The sequence below is a fragment of the Penaeus monodon genome, unplaced genomic scaffold (assembly GCF_015228065.2).
Source record: "Penaeus monodon isolate SGIC_2016 unplaced genomic scaffold, NSTDA_Pmon_1 PmonScaffold_1659, whole genome shotgun sequence".
Lineage (NCBI taxonomy): Eukaryota > Metazoa > Arthropoda > Malacostraca > Decapoda > Penaeidae > Penaeus > Penaeus monodon.
Genome location: NW_023645918.1, coordinates 18,423 through 32,500, shown reverse-complemented (window position 1 = coordinate 32,500; position 14,078 = coordinate 18,423). Strand labels below are relative to the sequence as shown.

The 14,078-nt window shown below is 41.0% G+C and overlaps 1 protein-coding gene across 1 annotated transcript in view; it reads left to right on the top strand.

Annotated features, from left to right (window-relative positions):
* The window catches only part of LOC119569564 (basic salivary proline-rich protein 2-like), a 5,445-nt gene extending 861 nt beyond the window's left edge, over positions 1-4,584 (top strand). The window contains exons 3-7 of the mRNA XM_037917658.1: positions 364-467; positions 549-767; positions 1,003-1,270; positions 1,392-1,451; positions 4,448-4,584. Coding sequence (XP_037773586.1) covers positions 364-467; positions 549-767; positions 1,003-1,270; positions 1,392-1,451; positions 4,448-4,584 — 788 coding nt within the window. The remainder of the gene's footprint in view (positions 1-363; positions 468-548; positions 768-1,002; positions 1,271-1,391; positions 1,452-4,447) is intronic.
* Positions 4,585-14,078: the final 9,494 nt, after the last annotated feature.

Below are 14,078 nucleotides of genomic sequence, written 5' to 3'. Positions count from 1 at the left end.
TCCATTTCCCTCACAAGTGCCCAGCTTTGCACCAGCTGGCACCTTCGGGTCCTTATTGGAGAAGTTAGCTACCAACACTGAACTAAAACCCCCCCCCTGGCCAAAAGGCTCGCCCCCCGCTACGCAATTAGCCAGCGAGGTTTTGGATAGGTCCACGAGGCCCTCTACTCCCAGCATCACTCTTGATAGCACACCCCATTCAAACTCTGTCCTGGGGGGGAAGGGGCAGTCGCTCAGCCCTAACTTCTCTGCACACCAACCCTGGAAGCAGGGGGGACATCTTCCCGTGCACCCTCACCCGCTTTCCCTCCCAAAGGCGACACACCCCCTTACTCTGCTCAGGTAGTCAAGGCCCACAAACAGGCTCGTCCAGATCGGCCACATCAGGCACCACTGCACCATGTGCCCACGCCAATAAGCCCCCCCTGGCCCCCTTTACTGCACACAATGCCCCCGGACACCCCACAGTCTGTGGTGCATTGGGAAATGCATAGTGGGCCAAAATTCAGGGCCCCACTAGGGTCTTTCAGCCCCAGTTCCACGTTTAGGCGGCATGGTTCCCATCTACTGAGCCTCCACCTGCACGTCGGGGTTTGACGGCATTCCCCGTCGGGGCCCGGGGGAAACCCAGGGGCTGGGGCGGCCCCCTTTTTCCCGCCTGTCCCGAGTTTTCCCCCCCTGTACCATTCCTTGCCTTAGGCATGCACTCAATGGTACCATACCTGCCACAGTCCTTGCAGCACTGTGGAAGGGATCAGAACCGTCCGGTGAGAGGACGTGGTTCTCTGCTCCCCCCCCACCGACTACGTCTGGCCCCCCTCTCGCAGCCCCAACACAACCCTTTGGGAAAATGCTCGGGCTCACCTTCCTCAATGCTACCTTCCCACTTTAGCCTTTCCGGGCCCCCGAGGTCATGGTGGGGCTGAGCAGCTGGTCCAGGGCCCTGGTTTTCCTTCAGGGAAAGGCCTCGAATCCAAGGGCCCCCGCTAGCACCCCCTGCAGGTCCTCAGGGTGTGCCTGCTTTACATAGATTTTCAGTGCTGGTCCAGCAAAAAAGTCAACAAAGAAAAACGCGGGCCAGGACCTGATCATCTTTCCGAGCCGCGGGGACAACCCCTTCCAGCGCCCCCATCCTGCGCCACGGGACAGGTCTCGCCACGCTCACGATCCCCCTTCTTCAAGCGGGCCCATATACCCCCGGCCGGTGGTGGGCCCGAAAAAGGCGTTTCAAAGCCCCCGCCACGCTGGTGTAAGAGGCGTTTGGGATGCGGCAATGCCCCCAAAACCCTTTCCACCGCGGGGCCCCTTAGCGCTGTTACCAGCTGCAGAGCCTTCTCTTCCCGGGTCCAGCCTTGCAGATGCCACATTTCAAATTGGCAATTTGCCTCCAGGACACCTCCCGTCGTACCAGGGCTTCGTTCACAGAATGTCGGAGGCCGAGGGGCTGCGGGGTGGAGAACGCGTGCCGTAACAACCGCCCGGGGGGGGGGAAAGGGGGGGAGGGAGGGAACGAGGCGGGTTGACCGGGTTTTCCGCCACCTATCCCAAGGGAGCGGTTCGATGGGTCCCCCGCCTTTTGCAGCGACCCCTGGCTCCAACACGATGCTGCGAGGCCCGGGGGTTTTTCCCGCCCCGGACCCCAGGCAGACCCCCGTAAACTGACACTTGGATCTGTTCCAAACCTCGTCGCCTTCTCTGCTTCAAAATTACTACTCGTGCGCCCCCTTTTCCGTCTTCACTTCCTCCCTCGGGCCCTGAACCTCGCCCTCGAGTCTGCACCCCTCCATAGTTCACTCTTCACCTGTTGGGGCCTTGCGGTGTATGCTGAGTTTTCCGAGACAAACCCCCACAGGGTAGAAATATCTTATTACCCGTATATACCTCAACATGCTTTGGCTTTTTCCAATATCTCAAAGTTTACACAAAGTACCAACATATAGTATAAATTCAAACACCAAAATTAAGTGAATTATATATATTATATATATATTATATATAATATATAGTGTTGTGTGTGGGGTGTGTGTGTGTGGGTTGGTGGTTGTGGTGGTGTGTGTGGTGTGTGTGGGCGTGTTTTTAAATGTATACACACACATTTTAATGTGGTGTGTGTGTGTTTTCAAACACACACACATATAAGTGTGTGTGTGAAATTGTATACTTATTAAAATACATATATATATATATATATATATATTATATATATATATATATATATATATATTAATTTATTTATATTATTGTTTGTCCACCGTGTACGTGTGCGTGTGCATGTATAGATTTTGTACTTATTATATAACTATATATTGAGATGTGTTTTTAAATATATAAATCATATATCGAAACGATTTTGTATATGCAGATGTATTTGTTTATTTATGTATCGTAACCTACTTAATAAGCCCTCACGCAAAAAACTCGTAAAACCCAAAAGCCTTGCATAATATTTCACTTCAGGAATTAATCAGCGACTTTGGGCTTTTCTTTACCCCGTAAACAGTCGTCCTTTCCATCGTTACCCGGGGGACAGACTAAAAAAAGTCGGCCAGCATAATTCCGTTCACTTTCCCCCATGACCCGCAGCAGACATTTGTGGTATCCAGTTTATTTATATTTAAAAAAAAAATCACGAAATTTTTCATTTTGAATTGGCAAATAAAAATGTACAAATTGGCCCTGTGTAGTATATACAAAATTAAATTTTTTTTCTCCAAAAATGAAAAAAAAAACTAAGAACCTTCTTTTTATTGTGTTTTTTGTTAACTGCATATTTACATAAATTTGATTATTTACTTGTAAAAAAAATTAGTTACTTTTAAAAAAGCAACGGTTTTTTTGGAAAGGAGGGGTTAAGTTGATAAATTATCCAACTTTTGTTTGTCCCTGTGGAAAGCCCATTAAAAAATTTATAAAAAGCAGACGACAGAATTAGAAAAGGGTTTTAACTGTGGGAGTGCCTTTTTATAGTCACAGCAAACGTTAAGGACGCGGTGCCGAGGGGTTTAGAGCGTCGGATAAAGACTGTCACGCGGCAATCTGAGTCGAGGGTTCGGTACCGGCCGGCGCGTTTTTTCCCTTGGGAAAAGGAAACTTACCCGATTGCCTACCTTGCTAGTACCAAGTATGGATAAAATAGAGAGAATGTTTACCAAAAAAGAACCCCGGGCACTCTCCGTGGAAAGGAACTAGGACCCTACCACTATCCTCCAAAGCATCAAACATAAAACTACAATTAAGTATCAGCGTCCCCGGGGAAAAAACATAAAAATCCCTTTAAAAAAAAAAAAAAAAAAAGTTTATCGTGTGAGCATGGAAAGCTTTAATTTCAATTTGCAGAAGGGATCTGGGGAATTTTCGTTTTTTTTCATTTCTAAGTCCATCCAATTTTTACGGTGTAAAATCGGAAAGGAAATCAGAAGCAATAAGAGGTGATTTTTAACGATGTAAAAAGTCTTTTGCTCTTCCTTGAGGGCTTGAGCGAAAATGTTTTAAAATGACCCTAACAACTCTTTTTCATGTTCGCAGCCCCAAAACTTTTCCTCGGCAAAATTTTAGCCCCATTGCCCCAACCCCAAGAAACAATAAAAAAGTTTAAAATTTCAGATTAATAGAGTTTTGGGGTGCCCTAAGGGGTGTTCTTTTTTTTTAAATTTTTACTGTGATATTTAAAAGGTTTTATCGTTTTAGAAAAAAAGAAGACTACAAACGTATAAATGGAAAACACAACGTTACAGTTTTCGGTTTTTTTTTAAATCTCAATTATATTTCCCTATCTTTTTAAATTACAACCACAAAAACAAATTTTTTAATTCACGGTTTCCAAGCTAAGCAGTTGTTTTTTTGTATGTGGGGTGTGTTGTTTTTGACATCAAATCATCATATTAAATACATACGCACACATACACACAGACACATAAACACATAGTTATATACATAATACATACAATATATACGAGTGTGCAATTTTTATTTTATGCATATAATATTATATTATAATATATATATATATATAATATAATAATATATATAAATTTACACACCACATATAATATACCTATGTATACAAGTGTGTGTTATCGAGGTATATATATATATATATTATATATATATATATATAATATATATATATATATATATACATCATTTATATTTTTTTGAAACACATCATATTTTTGCATATTCATTATAATATTTGTTATACATCCTCATATATGCAATTATACATATCAGACAATGTGTGTACAATTTTGTATATATGTAAATATACATAAGTACAAAATATGAAATTTTAAAAAATATAATGTATATATAAACACAAAGAAATATAGCCCAAAATATATAGAATTTTTACCTCTTTTTGAATACATTTCATAACAATAAACAAACCCTCCATCTGATTAAACATGCACCAAAGCAAAATATGCTAAAATATACATGTCTTTCAAAGGGGCCCTCCACCCGAAGAAAAATTCAAGCCCCAAGAGAAAACATCGTCTTCGTTTTCTGGAAATTAAAAGGAGTGCAAAGTTCACTTTCCGACACAGGGTCCAGAGGCTTCGAGGGGGCGACAGCCCCCCCGAGTAGACGGGGGAAAGGAAGGGCGAGGACAGGTCACACAAATGTGTTTTACCTCTTTAAATGATGGGCTATGCCAGGGGGCTTGGCAACGTATGGAGTTCCCTTACCTGTGTTATAAAAATGGCGGGGGTAAAAGAATAGAAAGCCATGGTTTAAATAAAGGGAAAATCATATAGAAATAGATGTGCGTCCTTAGTAAAATCGTATCCAGCTTTTTTTCAGGTTGTTTTTGCCGCACAGGGGGCGTTCTGGGGCCCCCAAAATACTGACGCTGAAAGGGTGGGCATCCCGTGTTCTTCCGGGGAGACGGCCGTCGGGCATTCGTTCCCCCAGTTTCCCTCGGCGTCTTCCGTCTCCCCGGCTTTAAAAGGAAGGAATTCGGTGCTTTTTGTGGGGACCATTTAGAATGTTAATGGGAAAAATTTTTCCCTTCACAGTTTATAGTATAATACAAGGAAAAATTTTTGTGTTATTTTTATTATCTTTTCACATAAAGAGTGATATAAATGTAACCTTTTTCCAATTTCTTAGAGTGAAAAAAGTTCGTACTCCCATTTTCCTTCTTATGTGGGGGTTTTATAGGTTTGGTCATCAGGAATAGGAAACCAATACTGTTGAGTAAAACTTCTTTGTTGCGACGTTTCGAAAACAATCCCCATCATCAGTGCTAAAAGTGATACAAAATTTATGTAAAAAAGTGCTTGACAAAGAAAAAACAAAAACATATAAACAGAAAAATTTTGACAAAGGTACAAAAGATGTGGAAAAGAGGCAAATTAGGGAACTACCCTTTTTTTAACAACGGGATGGTTTTTTTACTTGGATATATTTTGGTCGGTAGTTGTACAATTGAGCTCGGGTTTTATGCTAATTACGTGCAGAGATTGGGCTATGATCACGTCGAATCGTTGAGGTGAAAGGTCAAGATTTGAAATCAGTAGTGTTAAAGGGTAAAGGTGAGAGGCCTCGGTTGCTGAGAAGGATGGTTTATCATGGTAGGCCAGCCCTTAATGGGACTTTCCTTTATTTTTGAGAATTGGTTTGCAGCCATTGGAGATAAAACCCACGTACCTACCTAAACGCTACGAAAAGAAAAAAGGAAAACCACATTAAATAAATCAGATTCTCTTTTAAAACTGTGGTAAATTGGGGTTGTGAAAAAATTTCTGAAAGGAAATTATTCATTACTTTATGAAATAGGTGGGATGGGTACCCATTAAAAAATATTTTTTTTTAAAAAAAGATATACTTTTTTTGGTCTGGATTGCTGTAGCCATCTAACACCTTTAACCACACATATTTCTTTCTTTTGAAAAACTTTGCCCCCATCCAAAACGGTAGTTTTTAAAAAAAAACCAATAACTCTCTTTTGTGGCTAACAAAAAATTCAAGAAATTCAAACATATCACGGAAACCAAGCATAGTCCCTCCCTGCTTCTTGAAATCATTGAAAGATATAAAAAAAACCCTTTAAGCCCAGAAAAAAGGGGCAGTCATTATCCTTAAAAAGAGAGACTATATAAAAAATCCAATTTGGTAGAAATTTAAAATTTAAAAAAACTAATTACCTCGACATTTTACTTATTTTTTAAAAAACCGGAAAAAAAACTAAATGGGGTTGTTAATTATTGGGGAAGCAAAACCTTCTCCTACTTCCTTTAAACTTTGGTTCCTATTTGGCCATAGACTGGGTGTACCATGCCACATGATTTTTTTTGTTGGACATTCCATTTTTTTTACAGATAATCTCCCCTCTTCCCTCCTATGGGTATCTGTAAAATTTTGTTTTTGTAAAAAATTTTACTCCCCAAATCAATATATCTTTTACAATGGCCAGTTTTGACAAAAACACTTTTCACTAAGTCCCTCTGAAAGAAACCACAGAAAAATAGTGATAAAGCTACCTTTTTACTCTAAACTGGCTGGTTTTAATCAAACAACCTTTGAAAGTTTTAGACACACTGTCACGTTTCAATATTTATTTTTTAATGTTTGCCTTTACACCCAAGTTGGCGGCGTACAAGGGGAACCATTTGGGCCCCTTGTTATGCTAATATTTTCCTCTGTTATGACGAAAACTTGGTCAATAAGCCCTTCCAAATTAAACCAAATTTTTTTTATTATATAGGACGACACTTTCTGCTTTCAGGGGCCCCTCATATCGTCCTTTTTTTCATGTCTAAATTCACAAGACCCAACATTTAAATCACCTGCGAAGTTAAAAAATAAAAAAAAAATAAATGAAAATTAAAAAAAATAAATAAAAAAAATAAAAATAAACTTGGACCCCCTTCCCTTACCTTTTAAAATGGGCGTTTTCTGTCAACCTCAGGGAAAACCATTTTCCTGGTCTTGGGCTTTCCTTTTGAATACAACCCCTTATTTACAAATTGGAAAAGCCTAAGTCTGCAATATTTGTTTTTCTTGGGCCCGTTTTTACACAGAAGCCATGTATTTAAGAGAAAATTTTTCTTCGAATGAATACCCCTCCCACCTTTCATAAAGTAATGAATAATTTTTTGTCAGAATTTCACACAAAACTGCAATTACCCCAATTAAAAAAGAACAAAGATATAAAACTAATTACGGGCGCTCTTTTTTTGAAAACTGAAGCCGTTAAACAAATTTTTTTTAGCAATGCTATCCTTTTCAGTTTCCCATTTTTTTTTCCCAAAAACAATTTTTTGGTCATGTTTCAGCAAAAAAAATTGCAACTCTGATTTATGTTCCAATGTGGTTTACCTTTTTTTCACTGTCCCAGCTGTCAGGTGGTAGTGGGTCATCCTCCGATGGCTGCCACCACATTCTCGAACATAAAAGCACTTCAGACTGGCCCACCGCGAGTAAAACCCTCCCCCCTTTTAGTAATGAGAGATCACTCTCACCTTAAAAATAACCCCTTTTTAAAAAAATCTGACCTTTCCCAACAAATTTTTACCTGATCATAGCAAATCTCTCCCCATAATTAGCTAGAACCTAAGCTCAATGTACAAATACCGCAACCACCCTAAATTTCAAGTAAATAACTAACCAACTGTTAAATGGTAGCTAGCTTTTTGCCCCCTTTTACATTTTGATTTTGTACCTTCGTCAAACGTTCTGTATTGTTTCATTATTTTTGTCAAGCATTTTTTTTAAAATAAATTTACAAACCCCCCACCAACACTTTTTGGTGTGTGTTGAAAAAATGCAAAAACTGAAGGAAACGTTTTTTTTATCACTCGTGAGGTCTTGGTATGGCATCCCTCGCTATCAACTTTGGGGACACTAAAACGTACTACTTGTTTTGTCCCCGTATCCCCCGCTGTTCCTCGCGTACCCTTCAGTGGGGGCCTTCCCGGGGTGTGCGGAACAGCTGGAATTTTGCCCAACTGCACGGCCGTATGGGACGATTTTTTAATAATCTGTTCTATCTGTCTTTTTTATGTGTGCGATACATAGAATATACAATACACATACAATACATATATTTTCACACAAATGCACACCCAAACGAACAACATATATTTTTATGTATGCAAAAAAAAAAAAAAAAAAGCGCGCGCGCAGTACCACGCATGTAGCACGCACACGCACGACCAAACAGGGGGGGCGCGCGCGGCCACACCACACGTAGCGGGACGCCGCACGTATGCGCACACACCAAAACACATATAGATGATTGAAATTTTGTGGTTTTCTTGTGTGTGTGTGTGTAATATAATAAATATATATATATATATATTTAAATATATATATATATATATATATAATATATATTATTCACACGCAAAGCTCTCTCTCCCTTTTTCATTTCTCTCTTTCCCTTCCCTCCCTTCAAATGTAAAAAAACCCCCGTCGGGGCCTATTTTTGGGTTTACAGTGGATCTTCCATTTACACCAACTACGTTGCAGAGAGATAAATTTTAGTAAATTTTAAAAATTTTTTTGAAATTGGACTTAGCCCCGTAGTTTGAAACAAAAATACAGCTCAATCAGTCAGTCCCATCTGCCCGCGTTCCATTTCAAAAATCGGAAAAACTTATTTTCGCTAAGCTTCGGTGCGCTCAATGTAAAAAGGACACACGAGCTTTTTGTTTTTTAAAATTTTTTTAAAACATTTTCTATGACTTTTTTTTATGCTAATATTTTTTTTTAATTTTTATCTTTACATAATTTTCCATTAAAATTCCCGCATTCTCATTTTCTTTGCATTTATCATCTTTTGTAAGCGAAAATGTATCATTACCATCAAAGGTACCCCTTAGGGGTTCAATGATCTTAAAAGTCCTATGCAGCACGATACCCAAAAAATCCTTGACATTCTACAGAGCTGTGATGTAAAAAAAGTAGCGTGTCTGCTAGGTGCATCACCCTCGGGACCGAGCGTTTTTGCGCCACACAAAAAAAACAGTATCGCGCTACGCCCCTTCCTTGAAATTGTGCGCTTGACGCTACAAGGTGCCCAAGGAACGCAGGGGTTTATCAGAACTGCCCTTTTTGCACAGCGCAATGACCTTGTGACGCTTTGGGAAGGGGGATAGCCCTACATTTTGGGTTGAGAGGCCAGATAAGAATTTGGGGAAAACGCCAATGGGCCCGGGTGCCACAACTTTGGGCGCCGTGTCGCGCTGTCTCGGGAGTACCCCGCCGCCCCACACCCCTTCTGCCAAACGCAAGCTTTGTTCAAAACATCTGTCGTTGATACAAGCTACGGTTAGTATAAAACTTAGTTTTCGTTGGCTGACGAGGTGAACAGACCCTTTCAATCTCTATCGCAAAAAGGCTGAGGTAAGATGTCTTTTATAACATCTCACTTCGTTATTTTTCTCGCCATTGCACAGATTTGTCAACATGAAAAAAAAAGGGGAGTCATGATCCCCCATCTTGAGATTAAAGACCCCAAAGCTCCAAAAAATTTCCTATATGCCCCCTCACACGTTACCCGGTATGCACGCCCCAGCCTTGGCAAGGAGCCCCCCGGCATCCACTCAGCTTTTGATTCACAATTCCATCAGAAGGGCAAGTATCAACTGCTTGGCGATAACGGGAACCTTTCCCTCATCCACATAGAAAGGCCCCACTTCAGTTTTTTCTCTTTTTGCCACCTTTGGTTTCGCAGGATGAAGGATAAGCAGTCATGTTTCTTTCGGGTGGAATATTAGACATGCTCAAGATGCTACCCAAAAGCCGAGCGGCCCTATGACTCGCTAGTCCTCCCCAATTTCACCCCCTCTACTGATTCAGACTCGCTTCGACATAGTTTTTTGATACCCCCCCCCCGGGACATTTTGCTATGGAAAACCCCCCAAAATCATAGGTAGGAGTTAACATTTGGCAGGGATGGCAAGATATCAAAAAGCTGCCAACACACCCACAAGCAGATTTTATTTACAACTTCACCACGCCCCCCCCATGGTCCCCCCATTCTGTCTGAATTCTGTGCAAGTGACTGCATATGTGATACTGTTTTCTGCACTCAGGACTAGAGTTACATCATTACAGAGCATTTTATAAAAATAGAAGTCGCCTCAAGGGTTTTGGAAACAAACAAGTACATTTGAGATCACATTAAACTTAATTGTTGAGTGACAAAGGGTTGGGGTTTGACAATTACTACGCCACTAAAAAATGGATTTTTATGCTACACGTTTTGAGGCTAACAATCGCCCCCAAAGGGCTTTTTTCCCAAAGGATATATTACAATGAACCCGCAGTATGCCTGCGCTCATGCTTTTTACAGCCACTTTTTGTCACCCTGCACAAGCACACTCATGGAATGCCTGCAGTATTCAAACTGAGCAAAACTTCAGTACTTCAGGGTATGTACACAACCCCACCGAGACATAATCTTTTTGTTGGGTGGTGTCTTTTCGAAACATTTTATTTTGGGCTAGCCGTACTTAGAGGGGATGTATCCTCACTCAGTGGTTATGTTTTTTTCCTAAGCTCATGTTTAAAAAGGACTCATTTACATATTTCACACTTCAATCCAAAAAGTTTTCTCCAAAATCCATAGACAAAAACCAAAATTACAGCTTCTTGAAATAACTTAGACAGTGGCCACATAAGGTTGTGCAAAGGGATGCTCACTATAAGATGAATTTCTACTATCCCCTATTTTCTGTGGCATGATTTACATGGGGGATTTCAAAGCCCCCGGCCCCTGCCTGGGCCCTTGTGATACTTTAATAACAATGGAACCAACTCCGAATACTTTTAGCTAAAACACGACTCACTGGCCGCGGGGCCCCAAGTGTGAGGTAGTACTCTGGACCCTATTTTTAATCAGGACTTGTGGCTTCAGTCAATGTTAAACGGGGGCCTGCACTCTTTTCCAAACCCCCTTGTTATTGTTACTAATCTTTTACTACACCCCCCATTTCAATTTCCCTACCCTATGGCAGTCCCAACCCCCAAAAAAAAAAAACACCCCACATATATTTATAATCTAAATTTCCTCATTTGGCTTTCAGTGCCTGAAAAAAATCAATTTTCCCCCTTTTTGCCAAGTACACATGCCTTATACACCAATACATCAGCAGAGCGCACATTTTTTTCCTCTGCGACGCCCACACCCGGGGCACTGGATAAACCGAGGGAGAAAGAAAGGCAGTACGGATGGCCCTTTCCCGAAACAAAACCCAACCCCCCGAGCACTTTACCATTATCAGTTATTTAAAAGATGACCTGGTTTCTCTAAACTTCTGTCCCAATAGATTCATGGAGAAACTGCAGATAGCATTGCCCATCAGACTAGGTTTTGGGCCCCTGTGGCATCTCATTAAGGTAGTGAGGAAAAAGCCCCCAAAAAATTCCCCACTATTCCTGCCAATATGCGCAAAATCTATCAAGAATGGTCAGCACAGTCACAACCATAAACCCTTCCACCAAACAATAAGATGTCTCCAATCAAAAAAAATCATCAACGCTCCCTCTCAGTGCTGCATTGTGGAGTGATGATGTATGACGTGATCTAAGCAACAACGAACTGCAAAAACGAGCTTGCCGGGGAAGGGACAGCTCCTGGTGATGAGAAATTATTTTTTGCAGTCCACACACTCCGGAGTACTGGAATTTTCCCCCTAAGCTATATAATCTTTTCTTCCATGGGTATGTGCCCAAGCCGGACCCGTAGACAATAATACCAAAAATTCCCAAAATGGCACGACAAATTCCCACCTGTTCCCCCACCTCGCTTTGCCCCGGTATTTAAAGCACTTTCTTTCAGTCTTATACTCTGGCTACAAGCAAGCTTTTGGCTTTGTTTAGGTTCCCACCCAAGAGAGGAAACATTCCTCTGGACTCTTACTCGTCTCCCCCCACCAGTATTATGGCTTTATTGATCTGAAAAAATGATTTGCATTTCTAATAAAGGGGATTTTCTTGGACCAATCACTGACTTTTGGCATCAAAGGAAATCTTTTGAGTTTTATAAGAGGTCCGAGGAAAAGAAATCTGTTCTGTTAAGGGGGCATATAGAAAATTTGTAACACCCGGGATTTTCCGTGGAAAGGAACTGGGGGCCCCCACCACGTACTACTCCAAAAGCATCACAAAAATGAAAACTGCAATTTAAATATATGCTGTGACCACGGCGGGTCAGACATGAACCTACCGTTAAAAAAAGAGAAGAGAGCAATACCCCAAAATTTTTTTTAGGTCTCCAAAGGAGAATCAGTCCCTTTTATTCAAAAATCGCCTTCTCCCTTACCCCTGACACCAATGGACCAGCAATTACTTGCTATGAGATATGTGCTTTTATTCAAGCCAGAAAGGGATGCTATGCTTCTTGCACTCCTTAGATGTGGGATTTTTCTTTGTGTGGACTCGATGCCCAGAAAAGAGCAGAGCCTCTCTTTTCCGCCCTGCGGGAACACTTCCAAAATTCATAATGGGGAACATAAAAAAATTATGCACACATTCCCTTTACCTGGGGGCCCCCAAAGTATGATTCACCTTTAATTCCAGCAAGACGTGTGCATCCCATCGCCCAAGACCTGCTGACCAGACTGAAATTCCCCCCTGACTATGCCCAATTCCTGTCGCCAGCAATATATATTGCATTTATCATCAGTTTCAATTATCTGTCTCCACTCTGTCAACTCTTCAGAACGGTTTTAAAAAACTAATCGAAAAATTTCAAACCAGGCAAGGACTCATCTTGGGGTTGTCCCATCCCCACGAGGATTGTCAACATGCAGAAAGGGAAACTCCATCTTCCACCACTTACTGAGAGAATATACTCCAATGGTACATACTTCAGCATCAAATGTTTTTCATTACCCACACCCTTCTCCCCATTATACTTACATCATCAGCACCTTACTAAATGCAGATGCACCTTGGGCCTCTCCTTCGCCCTTGAGGCTATACCTTGTCCCGGTATGTCTGCTCAAGCATTTGGACTCTTAACATCAACATTATGATGAAAGACATGGACCCTCGTTTCCCACCCTGGCATATGCCTATACCAGACTCCTACACCGCAGTCCCCCAAGATTGACCCTCCTCAGCTCCCAAAAACAAAGAAACCTTTGTAAACTATTGCAGAACTGTCTTCTCTCAGTGCCTCCTACCGTCTCTACGCTGATGGATCTTTGAAGGTAGTTCTGATGTGCTGTGTTTTCCCCTAGCATGGGACACCACCAAGGGGGTTGGGCAGGCCGTCGACTCCCCAACTCAACAAGGGGCAACGTATTGTGAACTAAATGGATTCTGGATGCTGTGCTTTACTGTCAGAACCAGAGACAACGAGTTGATAGTATGTGACTCACAGTTGCATTCCACGCTCTCTCATCTCCCAGTCCCCGCAACCAACAAGTCACATAAATCCTCCGTCAGCTGGCGACAGCCCTCTGTAGATCCCCTCCCATATAAGACGTCACGCAAATGACACCCTGATCGTCTCGCAAGAAATACCTGCAGTCTAGGGTCCGCCCACTGCTGTGCAACTACAACCTCGCTCCCGTGCTACAAGAAAATGGATAAGCCAAGCTGTGTTCTCCTCTATTCGCCACCGTAACAATGCTGAGAAGGCTACTATGTCCCCCTTTCAACCCCTAAAAATTTTTCCTTCCTATAAAACCCCCCCCCCCTTTCCTCTCTTTTTCTCTTTTTTGGTTTTTTCCTCATCCCTTCCTCTTTCCTCTCTCTCCTTTTTTATAATAAAACTTTACAATAATACATTACATACATAAAAAAAATCCCCACATGTTGGTTTTTGGTGACACTGTAGTTATATGTATTTTTATGTAAAAATTTTATAATATTTATATTTATTATTTATTTATAATGATATTTATATTATTAATTTATAATATTATAATTATGAAATATATTATATATATTAATTTTATATAATGTGTGTGTTTTATGTGTATGAAATTATATATAAATATATATTTACAATGTAGACATATTTTATATTTTTACATTTATTAATATATATATATATATATATAATATATATATATATATATATATATATAAAATATATATATATTTGGGGGTGTTTGTTG